Source organism: Cydia splendana, chromosome 20 (genome assembly GCF_910591565.1).
Source record: "Cydia splendana chromosome 20, ilCydSple1.2, whole genome shotgun sequence".
Taxonomy (NCBI): Eukaryota; Metazoa; Arthropoda; class Insecta; order Lepidoptera; family Tortricidae; genus Cydia; species Cydia splendana.
In genome coordinates, this window is record NC_085979.1 from 3,952,112 (window position 1) to 3,968,550 (window position 16,439).

At 39.1% G+C, this 16,439-nt stretch overlaps 1 protein-coding gene across 2 annotated transcripts in view; it reads left to right on the forward strand.

The window, feature by feature from the left end:
* The window catches only part of LOC134800739 (probable aminopeptidase NPEPL1), a 44,819-nt gene that overhangs the window by 1,863 nt on the left and 26,517 nt on the right, over positions 1–16,439 (forward strand). For both annotated transcript variants that reach the window (XM_063773270.1, XM_063773271.1), the window contains 4 exons: positions 1,982–2,145; positions 2,754–2,942; positions 3,710–3,875; positions 5,628–5,797. In XM_063773270.1, coding sequence (XP_063629340.1) covers positions 1,987–2,145; positions 2,754–2,942; positions 3,710–3,875; positions 5,628–5,797 — 684 coding nt within the window. In that variant the 5' untranslated portion in view covers positions 1,982–1,986. Of the gene's footprint in view, positions 1–1,981; positions 2,146–2,753; positions 2,943–3,709; positions 3,876–5,627; positions 5,798–16,439 lie in introns of those variants that run through there.

Below are 16,439 nucleotides of genomic sequence, written 5' to 3' on the forward strand. Positions count from 1 at the left end.
ATTTATATAAATACTTAAATACATAGAAAACAACCATGACTCAGGAACAAATATCTGTGTCATCACACAAATAAATGCCCTTACTGGGATTTGAACCCAGGACCATCGGCTTCACAGGCAGGGTCACTACCCACTAGGCCTATGTTATTCCATAACATAGTCCAAATAATCAATTAATCATTCACTAATACATTTCAACTAACACTAAAATTAGTGTTTCTATTTAAATGAATGACACTTTTAATTGCCTGACTGATGAAGAACATAGTTGTGTGTTGCATAGCTTCATATTATTTAATTATTTTAAATTATGGGAGTAAAGTAGCCAAGGATTTTTTTGACGTGATAACATCTTATAAATCGATGAACACCGGTAGCATGCACGAAAAAGTTTCACGTTGTGGACAAATCTCCATGGTAATGTTGTGGACAGATCTCCATGGTAATGTTACGGCCATGTTTTCTTATGACGTTATCACGCAAAATTATCATCTGTAAACCGACTTTACAGACAACGGATTTTTTTTTCGAAAAGTTCTATTAATCTTCTCGTTACTATAGTATAGCACCCTTGCTATACATATATACAGTCAAATTACCTTAAAGGCCCTGCCTTTTATGGTAATTTGACTGTATATTTGTGTGCTACAAAAGTCTGGAACAATATACCTCCGCCTTTGAGAAACCTGCAAAGTATTCATAGCTTTAAGTCAAAGATTAAACTGTATTTACTTAATCACCAATGTAGCCAAGAAGCCTACAGACTTGATACCAGCTGCCTGTAGTTTGTAATTTTACTTATGCTTACCTCAAGTGTTTTGTTCCTTTGGGGTTCATCATTCCTTTACGCCATACTTAGTAGAGTGCTGTTATGTTAGTATTTCGTACATTTTCGTAAATTCGTCATCCTACAATGCTGTTTTGCTAATAAGCTAATCTTACAAGATTTTTTAACGTAGATTTCATGAACGCTCGATATTGGTTTGGTCTGACATTGCTTTTTAGTTAGTGTAGCCACCGTTGGCGCTAGTAGTATATACAGCTGTAATGCTCAGCCAAGATATGGTCGGACCGGATCGATACAGCGATTTAGAGCACGATGCTTGTTTTTGTATTAATTAATCTTAATTGTAAATAGTCAATATGTTGTATCTTCTTGCTGTGTAACTTTTTTCTTATTTAACTAACTGTTTACTGTATGTTATTTTTGTCTTTTTTGTTCTTGTCTGTTACCTTCCGTTTCCGATTCTTCTCACTTGATGGTCTCATCGGAAGATCAGCGCTGGAAGCCACCAGCAACATGCTGAGATGGGGCCATTTCGTGGCACTTTAATCTTATTTTGTGTTTTCTTTTATACTATGTACTGTTCCGATTGTTTGTGCTTACGAATAAATCTATTCTATTCTATTCTATTCTATTCTACATATTTGTGCATCAGTTTTTAATTCCATATATTATTTTTATGGGATTATTGAAAGTTGTACTTATACTTAAAAATTCACACCACAGCTAAAATATTGAAATTTTTAAAACCATTTTACAGTACTGCATTAAAAACCAGTTGCATTTTGTCGCGCGTCATTATGTTGCAGCTGTATTTACTTGCCACTTTACAATGTTACAAATCTACAGCCGCCATCAGATATATCGGAGCGGCCCAGACGCTCACAAATATCTGAACACGCCTTTATTGTCAGGGCGTTAGTGTGCGTGTTCAGATATTGTGAACACCTTGGCCGCTCCGATATATCTGATGGCGAATTACATTATAATTACAGTATTTGTACAATAATGTATATTCCAACGATGATAAGGTATCAACAGCTGTGTTAACAGCTGTGCTGATAACAGATAACCATTGTAATTATAAAATAGTACTCTAGATAATGCAGTCTGTGCCGGTCTTTGGAGCGTTTTAGTCTTTTCTAACAGCAAAGTGGGATTGTTAAAGCTTATTAAAACCATTAATCTTTTCCACAGTTCGCATGATGTCGAACTCGGCGGTTAGCGTCAAGTTCCGATGGGGTCTCTCAGCCTCGGACCCTGAGGAACAACCCGCCCTTATAGTGGGTCAGGTGGTCCACCTCAACGCTCTGACATGGCATGATGTGCGGTGCAAGCTTGAACCAAGAGTTACTGAAGAGGTCGGTACTTTTAGCTCATATGATTTAGACCTCACCCTTAGGAACAACCCACCCTCATAGTGGGTCAGGTGGCCCACCTCAACGCTCTGACATGGCATGATGTGCGGTGCAAGTTTGAACCACGAGTTACGGAAGAGGTACCTTTAGCCCATATTATTTAGGCCTTACACCCTGAGGAACAACGAACAACCCACCCTCATAGTGGATCAGGTGGCCCACCTCACAGCTCTGACATGGCATGATTGTTGAGGTACGCTAATCGTACATTAACATGTCCCAAAATGTCCGGTCCCTTTCAGTGTGATTTTTTTCACTTATTAGCGTCGCGTTTCTTCTTGCGTTAGCGTGACGTAGTGCAAACTTAAATTTCCATACAAATGTTGGGACTTTTGCATCAGTATTGAATATGATTTTGAGTTGGAAGAACCCAAAAAGATCAGGATCTGGAGAATCAGGCTTTTAATATTTTTTTTTTAGAAAACGCTCATCAGATTGATGGTATTCCATCTGTGCAATATCTTGGTCCAATATGTATTTGCATCTCATATCTTGCTTAATGAGAGAGTGAGACAGGTGGAATACCACCCTAACGTGTACATTTATTCCAGGCATGGAAGCGCGGTCTTACCTGCGTGTCCACGTCCCCCGGCGAGTGTGTGGAGCTATGGCCCCGCGGCGCCAGTCTCGCGTCGTTGCCAGCTCGCCGCTCGCGGCACGCCGCGCCGTCTCGCTCGCACGCGCTCGCTAAACTAGTGCGCTCGTGGAATAGGACGCAGAGAGAGCATGAATACGTCGTGGTATGTATTAATAAGTTCTAGGGGGAGGGCTTTTGTCCAGCAGTGGCACATTTTATAGGCTTGTTAATAGTTATTTGTTTTACAAGGGGGCAAAGTTGTTGTTTAACCGCTCATGTTAATATTAATACCCGAGCAAGCGAAAGATTCCAAAATTGCAAAAAGATTCGAAAAATGGAATATTGAGTGTTGCTAGGGTTTCAAAGCACGAGGCTTAAACAAAATTTGCCCCCGAGTGGAACACAAAATTTTTCACCACACTGACCCGAAGAAAATATTAATAGTAAGATATAACAAATCCAAATGAATGTTATTAAATATTTATCATTCAAAGTCATCATTTAAAAGTCAATTCTGCAAGCAAACATTAGAAAATAGCTCAGAATTTGCATTTGATTAATTTGCCTCACATGTGAATAAAATGCAACTTTGCTATTAGTTTTAGTACAATCAAGAGAGCCTTTCCCAGTTGGTGTGGTTAAAATGTATAATAGGGTATTTTCCTACTAGTCAAATCAGTTACTTTTGTAGAACTGTCAAAACGATTTGCTAATATGGAATTTATATGAAACATTACATCGTGACGTCACGGTCAACTCACCTACTTTTTATATTTCTATCCGATTTATTAATAGAACTTGTGTTTAAAAATAACTCCTATCTGTGTTTTTCCAATAATTATCTGGTGCTTTATTTCATGCATGGTGTAAAATAATTTATTTTAAATACAGTATAATATCCTATTCAACCTGACATAACTTGTATTCCAGCTGATCTGCCGCAAACGCGACGTGTACGCGAGCGCCATGGCGATCGCTCGCTGCTACCCGCAGTACAACGCGCGCTCCGGCCCCGCGCTGCTGGGCGCGGCCGCCGACACGCCGCAAGCCAGGACCGTCTATGTGGAGATACAGCTCGCCAGTGACGACCAGAGAGGTGAGGACTATCGAGGTTAAATTCTACCTCTGCTATGTCGCGGACGGTCTAGAACGCAAAATGACTAATGTAATATTTTGCCTATATCCCTTTTAGTCTACATCGCGAACGATCTAGAACGCAAAATAACCATCTTTTTTATATCACTAGGGTAGGTTAGGTTCGTTAGTTATCTTCAAATGGCCGAAGGCCAAACAGCACAGAATAGGAGCCCCGCGACAGCGGGGCTCCGTCGACATCTCTAACATTTTGCGTTCTGGACCGTTCGCAATTTAGACTAAAAGTAATATAGGCAAAATATTACACTAGTCATTTTCCGTTCTAGACCGTCTGCGAATAACCCCTTTTACGATGTTTGATTTGCTAACTTTTTATTTGCCCAAACTCCTTTTTTAACCCTTCTTTGCATGATTTTTTATTTATTTTTGAAATAAATCAGGATAATGTTAGTTGACCTCCACATTACGGTAAAAATGTAAAAAAAATATATAAGGTAAGATTTACGAAATATATCTATTTTTTAATATAACTAAATAAATGAATAAATAAATAAATATTATAGGACATTTTTACACAAATTGACTAAGCCCCACGGTAAGCTCAAGGAGGCTTGTGTTGTGGGTACTCAGACAACGATATATATAATATATAAATACTTAAATACATAGAAATACTTAAACAACCATGACTCAGGAACAAATATCTGTATCATCATACAAATAACTGCCCTTACCGGTCGTCAATATTATATGATGGAAATTTCCATCATTATGCAAACTCTGACCTTAAGCGTAGTACATAGGTACTAAATAAATTAAACAGTTTTGATGTAATTATTCTTATTTATTTTATACAAGAGTTACAAAATATTTATTCTACGTGATATTTCAGGAAACAGTTATTTTTTTTGGGACTAATCCCAATAAGGCCTAGTTTCCCCTCTGGGTTGGAAGGTCAGATGGCAGTCGCTTTCGTAAAAACTAGTGCCTACGTTAAATCATGGGATTAGTTGTCAAGCGGACCCCAGGCTCCCATGAGCCGTGGCAAAATGCCGCGACAACGCGAGGAAGAAGAAGAGTTATTTTTTTTTAAGACAACGATACTTATTGCACGAAACTGTAGTAGAACCCTTGCATGAAGGGTATTTGCATTCGCCATACTTTCGAGTTACTTTATGTTCCAATTTCGAAAATGTATGCACAAAAAGTAACATAATATTAAATTACATACCTGATACACATTAATTATTCCGCAAATATCAATATTTTCGCAGTACTATCGTTCAGAATACAGAATACAAGGTCAACAGTTTTCGTAAATGGCGCGAAACGGCGACCCCGCGAATAAAAAATTTAAATGTTAAAATTCTGTTTATTTATTTTATCACAACTACGTTCCATTTCACGCTGTAATGTTGTTGAAACATGACAGTCTTAAAAATAAATATCAATCACCTCCGAAAGCACCTTTATTTCATAGGACAATGTTATGATGGAAATTTCCATCACCATGCAAAGAAGGGTTAATCTTTGTGTTTTAAGAAATCAAATCTAATGGTTTCTACATGATGCGTTTCACAAAAGTTTTACAACATTATACTTTATGGTTTTGGCAAACTATGAGGCAGTTTATTATTTTATTATAAACCCTTTGTTGACTTTATATTCAACATAGGTACGAGTATTAACACCAAACAGTTGGTGATCCCTGGCATTTTTATAGTGGTTCCTTATCACATTTTTTTTTCTTTAGAAGGCGAACTCGAAGACGAAGGCGTAGGGCCGCTAGATCCCTCCCTGCTAGACAACACATTGTCCACCGAAGAGCTGGCTGCCATCCAGGCGGCTGCGGACTCTACCCGCCTCGCTGCCAAGATCGCTGACACACCTTGTAATATTATGAACGTGGATAAATTCATAGAGGTTAGTGTCTAGATCCCTCCCTGCTAGACAACACAGTGAGCTGGCTGCCATCCAGGCTGCGGACTCTACCCGCCTCGCTGCCAAGATCGCTGACACACCTTGTAATATCATGAATGTCGACAAGTTTATACAGATTAGTACCAGTGGCAGTCTCTACCGGTATAGAATATTAGCTTCATGCATGAATTTTTGAAAGATGGGAATCGAATATACTTCCCGTGAGATTTAGGTCAGGCAACGTCAGATAACGAAAGGGCTTCTTGTTATATTGTTTGGAGCCTTATGTGTTATAGCATAAGGACGTATATTCTCTAAATGCCTGCCTATATATACACGTTAGGTTGCGCTGACGCAAGCAATATGCGTTTATGTTACAGTAAACCATTGTGTTACTGTTTAACACTGAAAGTGGCTAATAACCATATTACAAACGAATGATCAAAAAAAGTTATAGAGGTATTTTGGAACACAATCTTTACTTGGTATCGCTTAATGCGATGTTGACTACAGAAAGGTCAAAAGCGATTTAAGATTAATTCAAGACAACAACATGTTTATCAAGTGAACGTATTGGAAAAATAAACAACTTTTAAATCTTTATTTTATACTGTTTTAACCCATACCTGGATTAAGAAAAGTCTGGTGTACCGAATCCCAATTAAAACAACATTAGCAATATACAATTGTAATGGCGGCTACCTTCTGGTTGACGTAACTGGTGACCGAAGAGCTGGCGGCTACCTCGCACAACGTATCAGCATTGCGATACAGCGAGGAAATGCCGCCAGCATCCTTGGTACAATGCCTCAAGGGCCTATTTTAGATTTAAGCTAGTTATTAATTTAGTTTAGTAGTACCACTGTATATATATTGTAAGTAAATAAATGATTAAAAAAAAATTAACAGTTATTGTATTGTTATTGTAATATCGTTATTGTATTTGTTACAATAGCAATGGATCTCGCCAAGTTCTCTAAACGATAAACTATTTTCTGATTTAATTTTCATACGCATCAGGAACGCACATCATTACAATTTTATTGACAATCTAAGAAGTGACTAAAACGTTCGTCAACCTGAAACTATCATATATATAAAATTGAAAAACCAGAACGGGATAAAAAAAACCGGGCAAGTGCGAGTCGGACTCGCGCACGAAGGGTTCCGTACCATAATGCAAAAAAAAAACGAAAAAAAAAAGCAAAAAAAAAACGGTCACCCATCCAAGTACTGACCACTCCCGATGTTGCTTAACTTTGGTCAAAAATCACGTTTGTTGTATGGGAGCCCCATTTAAATCTTTATATTATTCTGTTTTTAGTATTTTTTTGTTGTTATAGCGGCAACAGAAATACATCATCTGTGAAAATTTCAACTGTCTAGCTATCACGGTTCGTGAGATACAGCCTGGTGACAGACAGACGGACGGACGGACGGACGGACGGACGGACGGACGGACGGACGGACGGACGGACAGCGAAGTCTTAGTAATAGGGTCCCGTTTTACCCTTTGGGTACGTAAAATAAAAAGTGCTGCCAACCTCAACCTTAGTTTATGACATATCAATCAAATTAATATTATCGTATGATTATCGTGTTAATAATTTGTATTTTATTGTTTTAAATTTCTTTATGAGTTATTATTATTCAGATTGATTTTCATGGCTCGGCAAACATTGTCATTCGTCCAGGGAAAGGGCTGCCGAGATGAGCCAAAAATACAAAGTTATAGAATGGGAGACGAGCGTACTTGGGACTTGGGACAACAAAATGTGAGACGTCCGATGGCGAGAGCTATCGCAAGATCGCAAGAAACATGACGTGATCTGGTATCGGAGGCCAGGTGAGTCCTTTGGATCGTTGCGTCACCTTAGCCGTAGTAATGTTAAGATCCAGAAAGGGAAATAGTCCCCATTTCCTACGTTGACCTACGTTTGTATGAAAAGGCGATTTATGGGTGGTCGTCCATATTCGTGGCTTAAAGCGGAAAATAAGTAATCTAATGAACGTTTTTGCAACTAGGCTTACAACAATAAGTAATAATTTTATGTTAAAACAAGTTTTAAATAAATACCTACGTACGTTATAAGAAATTTTCGAATTAAGTTATCCAAATAACGGCTACCTACTTGACAAATAAGAAATCCTTATCACAGTTATAAACCCTGGCAGCGACACATAATAATGTCGGTATTTAACTAAACATAAGACAAACTCTTTATTTAATTTACGTGAGCGGAGCTGCGGGCCCGTCTAGTCTACTATAGTCTGTATTTTTAGGTATACCTCTTGAACGCCAAACGGCGCATCCATTTGCCGTGCCACTGACGCTACGGGGGTAAAATTTAGTTTTGTGAATAAATAATGCCAACCAGTGGGATGTTTTTCAGTAGATTTTCATCAAAAAACGATCGACGTCAAATGCCGTCTTTGGCGTCGTTGTCACGATTTTGCGTTGACGTCAATTGCCGTCTGTGGCGTTCAAAAGGTAAAAAAAATTGGCTGTGACAGACGGACAGACAGAGAGACACACGAGTGTAAATTAAACCGGGCAAGTGCGAGTCGGACTCGCGCACGAAGGGTTCCGTACCATAATGCAAAAAACCGGGCAAGTGCGAGTCGGACTCGCGCACGAAGGGTTCCGTACCATAATGAAAAAAAAACGGAAAAAAATGCAAAGAATAAACGGTCACCCATCCAAGTACTGACCACGCCCGACGTTGCTTAACTTTGGTCAAAAATCACGTTTGTTGTATGGGAGCCCCATTTAAATCTTTATTTTATTCTGTTTTTAGTATTTGTTGTTATAGCGGCAACAGAAATACATCATCTGTGAAAATTTCAACTGTCTAGCTATCACGGTTCGTGAGATACAGCCTGGTGACAGACGGACGGACGGACGGACAGCGGAGTCTTACTTCGTTCAGTGACTGGTCCAGGTGGTTTTGTATTCGGTTGGTTAATCAATAAAGGTTTTAACTACCCGAAAATGTACAAATTATTCGTTTACTTTTATGTAAGTACCTAAAGATACAGAGTATAGTAGCCATACTGCCGTTTCCTGGATTTACCCCGTGTCCCGGTTTTGGACTAATCTCCCCTACACCTGTTAGATGCGGGTTACCATTATTTCCAACCTGTTGATTTAGGCGATTAAATATACATATTTAGTCGATTTAAGAAACATTTTTCTATACCAACAATAATCACAAATAATAATTAAGTAGATAACTACAACCCAAGCCCGTAGGTACGCGTCGTCGGCCAATTAAAAAAATAAAAATAACAGTTATCTAGAAAATCTCTGTGACCTTCTGATCTCTGCAGTTTGCTCCGCGTCTCAATCTCAATATAAACCGGCGGCACTAGATCTGCATTCAGTTCAATAATTTCTTTCGAACCGCTCAAGCATGATCCTGCTGTTTGCCGTGTTGTTGGCTTTAGCCGCGGCCGCACCCAACAACATCGTATCCCAAGAACCCAACAACATCGCACCCCACGAACACATCAACATCGCATGCCAAAAACACAACAACGTCATTCCAGCAACAGTACACGCCAATCCAGTTACATTTGTCGGCAAACTCGAAGGGAATCTAGAGAGATGCAGTGGAGAAAATCATGAATGCGAGATTTCTATCAAGCCGGTAGTATAATTTACTCTTTGCTTATTAGTGGAGAGTATATTTACGCAGGCTTAGAATCAGGCGCGATTTTAAGATGCCATTTAAATACCAAAGATTCGTGCGAGACTTTCTATTCGGGGAATGTGGAAGTGCGGTCTTTACTCAATGCGAAGGGACATCTCTACGCTGGTCTTATAAATGGGATCATTCTACGCTGTGAACTACACCAACCAAGTTGCAAGTTTCTACATAAAATGGAGTACTCAGTTCACTCATTAATGCAAATCGAAGACAATATGTACGCCGGATTGAGCTCTAGTAGAGTGATGCGCTGTTCCTTAACAGGCAACAACTGCAGAGAGGTATACGAACCTGATGCGGGCATTTCAGGTCTCGCAACCATCGGAGATAGTGCGTATGTTTTAACACATACAGGAAAATTGGTAAAATGCTCGAATATAGAAGGCATTGGAACTTGGCTTGTATGTCTAACCATAGCTTCTAACATTAAAAATGATAGTTTATGGGATATGAAATCATTCAACGAGTCGCTGTATGTATACGGAGATGATATAGGAATTTGCAAATGGGTGAACGAGGATATATGTGAGAGCTATGTCACTTGCGACTCATCAACGGTGTGGAGTTTTGCCATCGCATACGGCACATATAATATGCAAGAGCAGTTTCAAAACGAGCATGAGTGCAAGCAAAGTGCGTGTCAACGTGTTTCATATTACAATGAACAAGAGAGAGCCGCATTTGAGGTTTACGTTGGAGGCGGAAAGCTACGTCATTCACTAAACCATTCTTTGGTGCACACGAATGATGAACACCAGGGTCCGCCTGCCATTTTTGTGATGGGACCTGATGGTAAAATATATCTGTCGTATCATCAGGGAGGAGTACACACGTCTAGTTTCTTCGCTGGCGGGCCGGTGTCCGGGGCTGGAGAGATATACGTCGAGTATGGGGTTATTAAGAAGATAGTTGCCTGCTCTCAACATTACAAGCCGGATCTGGATTTGAACAAACAAGTCATAGAATCGTTACGTACGCAGGGATATAAGGATTCCATCGTTTCAGAGAAGTGTCAGTAAACCATGAAGCCGGGGCAAAAATATCTGCAAGAAATTTAGAAATATGCCATTTGTACATTGTTGTATATATTTTGTGCAATAAACTTTAAATAAATAAATATTAAATATGTATACGTTCATTTATTTGAAATTAAATTTTCGTGAGACAGAGTAAAAAATTCTAAAAATGTACAATTTGACGTTTTCTAGGTACCAAATCTTGACATCCGCATCCGCGGATGTGAGGCTTTAAATATCCGCGTCCGCATCCGCGGATGTCAAAAAATCTGCATCCGCAACATCCCTGGTCTCGACATCTATTGTCGACTAGCAGTACTGATATATTCCGCTACTTGACGCTAGACGTCGACTACGAAATAACGCGCGTTTTGGTAAGAAAACTGATGTATGGAGTTACCACTCTTTCTTTACTTATATTATCTATGGCCCGTATAGAATATTCGCTTCATGCATGAATTTATTGTAAGATGGTAATCAAATTTACTTTCCGTGAGATTTAGGGCAGGCAACGTTACATAAGGAGATGCGTTCTTGTTATATTGTTTCGAGCTGATGATGGGAGTAGTAGTGAAACACCTTATGTGTGTTAACTTCCAAGATTCTACCTATAGTACTTATTCAGTTCAATGAAATTTAAATTTTATTCCATTGAGAGTTTGTTTTTACTTTGTTTTATCCAGTTATTGAACAACGCAAAATCAACTCTATTTTCCACGTTATAGGTTCAAATTTCTGTGGCAAATTTTGCATTTTTGATTTGTATGGCTGGACCTTCGGAGGATAGCATAAGAACGTATATTCTCTAAATGTCTGCCTATATATACACGTCAGGTTGCGCTGACACAAGCAATATGTTACAGTAAACCATTGTGTTAGGCCCCGTTCGCACGGCAGCTTTTTCAACGCGCGTTAAAAAAGCGTTTGAATGACACAAATGGATAAGCATGTATGTATTCACACGAAGGCGGTTTTTAAGCGCGGCGCTTTTTTTATCGAGCACTGTTCGATTTTCGGCGTTGAGCGTTGGCCTTCAATTGAATTTATCATACGGAACTCCGTGTATCTGTTCTCACAAGCGTTAAAAAAGCGCCGGCGCTGCTGTCAGTTGGTTGTCAAGTGTCAATTTTTGGTGTCAATCATCAAGATTATTATTAGTTTCACCTTACAAATGTCAATTTATGCTTACTAATTCCTGAAATATTCAAGCTATATTCAAATAATACGTCGTAAGTCGTAATACCAAATAAAGTATGGCTTTGCTGAGATGCGTATGTGGCAGTACGACTCACAAGTGATTTTTAAGCGTTTGTATGAACAGAAATATTAGAAACGGTAAAAAAGCGCCAACGTCGGGTTTTAACGCAACGCTTTTTAAGCTGTCGTGCGAATGGGGCCTTACTGTTAAACAGTGAAAGTGGCTAATAGCCATATTACAAACGAATGACGACCGGTCTGGCCTAGTGGGTAGTGACCCTGCCTGTGAAGCCGATGGTCCTGGGTTCGAATCCCGGTAAGGGAATTTATTTGTGTGATGAGCACAGATATTTGTTCCTGAATCATGGATGTTTTTTATGTATTTAAGTATTTGTATATTATATATAATCGTTGTCTGAGTACAAGCCAGCACAAGTACAAGCCAGCACACGAACGTAACAAAAGTGGTAGAGGTAAATGTTTGGAACACAATTTTTACTTGGTAACGTATAATGCGATGTTGACTACAGAAAGGTCAAACGCGATTCAATATTAATTCAAGTGAGCAACATGTTTATTAAGTGAAAGTATTGAGAAAACAAACAATATGGACTAACCTCCCCTACACCTGTTAGATGCGGTTTAGCATTTTTTTCAACCAGTTGATTTAGGTAATTAATTATACATATTTAGTTGATCTAAGAAACATTATTCGATACAAACAATAATCACAAATAATTATTCAATAGATAACTATAACCCAAGCCATTACGCGTCGTCGCCGAATTAAAAAATAAAAATAACACTTATCTAGAAAATCTCTTTGACCTTCTGATCTCTGCAGTTTGCTCCGCGTCTTAATCTCAATATAAACCGCCGGCACTAGATCTGCATTCAGTTTAATAATTTTCACCGAACCGTTCAAGCATGATCCTCCTGTTGTCTTGCATGTTGTTGGCATCAGCCGCGGCCGCACCCAACAACATCGTTTCCCAAGAACACAACAACATCGTGTCCCAAGAACACAACATCATCGTATCCCAAGAACTCAACAACATCGTTTCCCAAGAACACGACAACATCGTATCCCAAGAACACAACAACATCAGTCCAACAACAGTACACGCCACTCCAGTTACATTTGTTGGCAAACTCGACGGGAATCTAGAGAGATGCAGTAGAGAAAATCATGATTGCGAGGTTTTCTATCAAGCTGGTAGTATAATTTACTCTTTGCTTATTAGTGGAGAGTATATATATGCAGGTTTAGAATCAGGCGCGATTTTAAGGTGTCATTTAAATACCAAAGATTCTTGCGAGACTTTCTATTCGGGCAATGTGGAGGTGCGGTCTTTACTCAATGCGAAGGGACATCTCTACGCCGGTCTTAATAATGGCATCATTCTACGCTGTGAACTACTCCAACCAAGTTGCAAGTTTCTACATAATATGGAGTACTCGGTTGACTCATTACTTCAAATGAAAGACAAACTGTACGCCGGATTGAGCTCTGGAAGAGTGATGCGCTGTTCTTTAACAGGCAACAACTGCAGAGAGGCATACGAATTTATTTCGAACCAACGTATTTCGGGTCTCGCAAGCATCGGAGATAGTTGGTATATTTTAACACTTAGAGGAAAACTGGTAAAATGCTCTTATGTACAAGCCATTGGAACTACTTGTCTAACCGTAGCTAATACCATTAAAAATGATAGTTTATGGGACATGAAATCATTCAACGAGTCATTGTATGTATATGGAGATGATATAGGTATTTGCAAATGGGTGAACGAGGATATATGTGAGAGCTATGTCACTTGCGACGCATCATCGGCGTGGAGTTTTGCCATTGCTTACGGCACATATAATATGCAAGCGCAGTTTCAAAACGAACATGAGTGCAATCAAAGTGATGCGTGTCAACCTGTTTTATATTACAATGAACAACAGAGAGCCGTATTTGAGGTTTGGGTTGGACGCGGAAAGCTACATCATTCCTTAAATAATTATTTGGTGCACACCGCGAACGATGAACACCAGGGTCCGCCTGCCATTTTCGTGATGGGACCTGATGGTAAAATATACGTGTCGAATCATCAGGGAGGAGTACACACGTCTAGCTTCCTGGCCGGTGGCCCGGTGGCAGGGGCTGGAGAGATATATGTCGAGTATGGCGTTATTAAGAAGATAGTTGCCTGCTCTCACCATTACAAGCCGGATCTGGATTTAAACAAACAAGTCATACAATCGCTACGTACGCAGGGATATACTAATTCCATCGTTTCAGAGAAGTGTCAGTAAACCATGAAACCGGGGCAAAAATATCTGCAAGATATTTTGAAAAATTTAAGTATACGTGTATTTATTTGTTTTTAATCAATGTTTATTTCATGTTTAATAGCAAAGAGAATTGAGTACCTAGGTGTAGAGGCTTAGGCCCACTTGCACCATCCCACTAACCCGGAGTTAAGCGGTTAAACCGTTAACTCAACGTCAAATTGTACTGATAACGATGGTTACTCCAGGTTTAACCGGTTAACCCCGGGTTAGTCGAATGGTGCAAGTGGTCCTTATTGCCATAGTAAATTTTGTAGTCACAGTAAATTTACTGTCATCTTTCGACACAGGATTAAAACTTTTAGAACGCCATATGACTTTGATGTTCTCTCGCTGGATATGTGTTAAAATCGTTAAATAACAAACGGTGTCGCCATATATACACGAGTATAAACCAAAAGTCATTCGTGAGTTGTTATAATAATTTATTTCGACGTAAACAATATATCAATATATGGAGGAGATAGTAGAGGATTTCTGCTCCGTCTTCGCATTCTTCAAAAGCTTTGATACGTCGTCTCGTACCTCTGACCTTATGGAGATAGCTCTTATCAAGGTCATGAGTACTTTTTCTCATGATACTTTTAAATTTATTTCTTGTTATTGTTATTTATTATTTGTTAATATGCTTTCCTATTGGCATGTGTATAGATTTTACTTGAACGTGTGCTATTTTAAAACTATTATAAACTTGTGAATCTAATCTACAATTGTTTCATTGTTATTAAGTTTTAGTTCACCCAGAGTGACACTCCTGACTTCGGGCAAACTCGGCTCCGTTCGGCTCAGCATTGCACCGAGCAATTATTAGGGTTGTCACAACTTGACGTCCCTTTGCGTGCACATCACCCTCACAGATTAGATAATACCCTGAAATTTTGACAGCCCTAAATAGCTGAAAGGGTTAGTGCCATACATAAGAAAGGGATAGCATGATTCGTCCCTGAGTCCCTGTCAAACTTCGGTTTTGTGACACTTTCTTTTCTGTACGGTAGTATTACTTATTCTGTACAGGTACCTGCTAAGTGATACGCAATAAATGATTTCAAATTCAATGAAATGTACGCATCCAAAATTACTGTCCACCTATGTGGGTTACTATCAAATTTACCTTATCGCAAAACGACCATTTCAGCCAGATGACATAAACGTAAAACACACAGTCAGCATAGAGTCAATTCAGCTGGACGACACGAAAGTAGAATACTCAGTCAGCAAAGAGTCAATTTAGCTGGATGGCTAAGAATTAGAATGAATAAGTAGCCAAACGTCTGGAAATATAAATAGTAGAGATGCACCGGATATTCGGTTACTATCCGGTATCCGGCCTATCTGCCCATTATTTTAACATCAGGCCGGATACCGGATAGTGGCCTACTATTCGGCCGGATACCGACTATTGATTTGGCCGACTAGCCGACTAATCGGCGCTCGAATGGCCGATTAGTCGGCCGACTAGTCGGCTAGTCGGCCGATCATTAGTTTCGTATAAGTTCAGGTGAAAAACAATAGTTTTGCTGCTTTGGTTGCGCTATTCATCATAATTTTAGCTTGGCTAAAAGGTATTGTGTTCTCTACAGGTTCAAAGACTCCAAAGACCTATTACAAGAATCCTCGTTCAATTTCTGTCTTTAGTTCTTTTATTTTGCGTTCCTGAGCAGACCGTCAGTACAGCTTGTATGAGGTATTTCCAAGGCTGACTAAATCTTTAAATTTTGCAATAACATTAATAGTTGCTCATGGCTCCACCATTAAAAAAAAACAAAAACTGAATAATAATAAAAAAAAAATAACTGTCGAACTTGCACATGAAATTACACAAGAATCAGTTGAGATCGACCTGTAGAGGAAAACACCAGCCCACCAACATACGATAACGATCAAACGGTCAATTATATGAACAAAAGTTTTCGTATGCACTCTGAATAGGTATTTTAGTAAAATAAACATAAAACATATGGTAAATATTGACTGTTGATTTCTTTTTTTCTGTTTTTCTTTCACTAATAAAGTGCCGACTAATCGGCCATTTTTGCCGACTAGTCGCCGACTAATCGCCGACTACAAATGTGGCCGGATAGTCGGCTTTCCCGACTAGTCGGCGACTAGTCGGTACATCCCTAATTTAAACATTCTACTCACTTGTGTAATGTGGAGCGTTCGGGTAGTAATGAATACTATGAAAGTCTGCTGAATACTGAACATCTTTATTAAGTAAAGTCGGGCTTATATACTAGTGGTCTACGTGAGTGGCATTTAGGTGACCTTTACATAAATGTAATTAGAATTATTGTTCATTTTAATAAATATATTTTCTATTTCTTAAATGTCACCTTAAATGTCACATGACGTGTTGACCCTAATACTCAACGCGTCATGTACCTA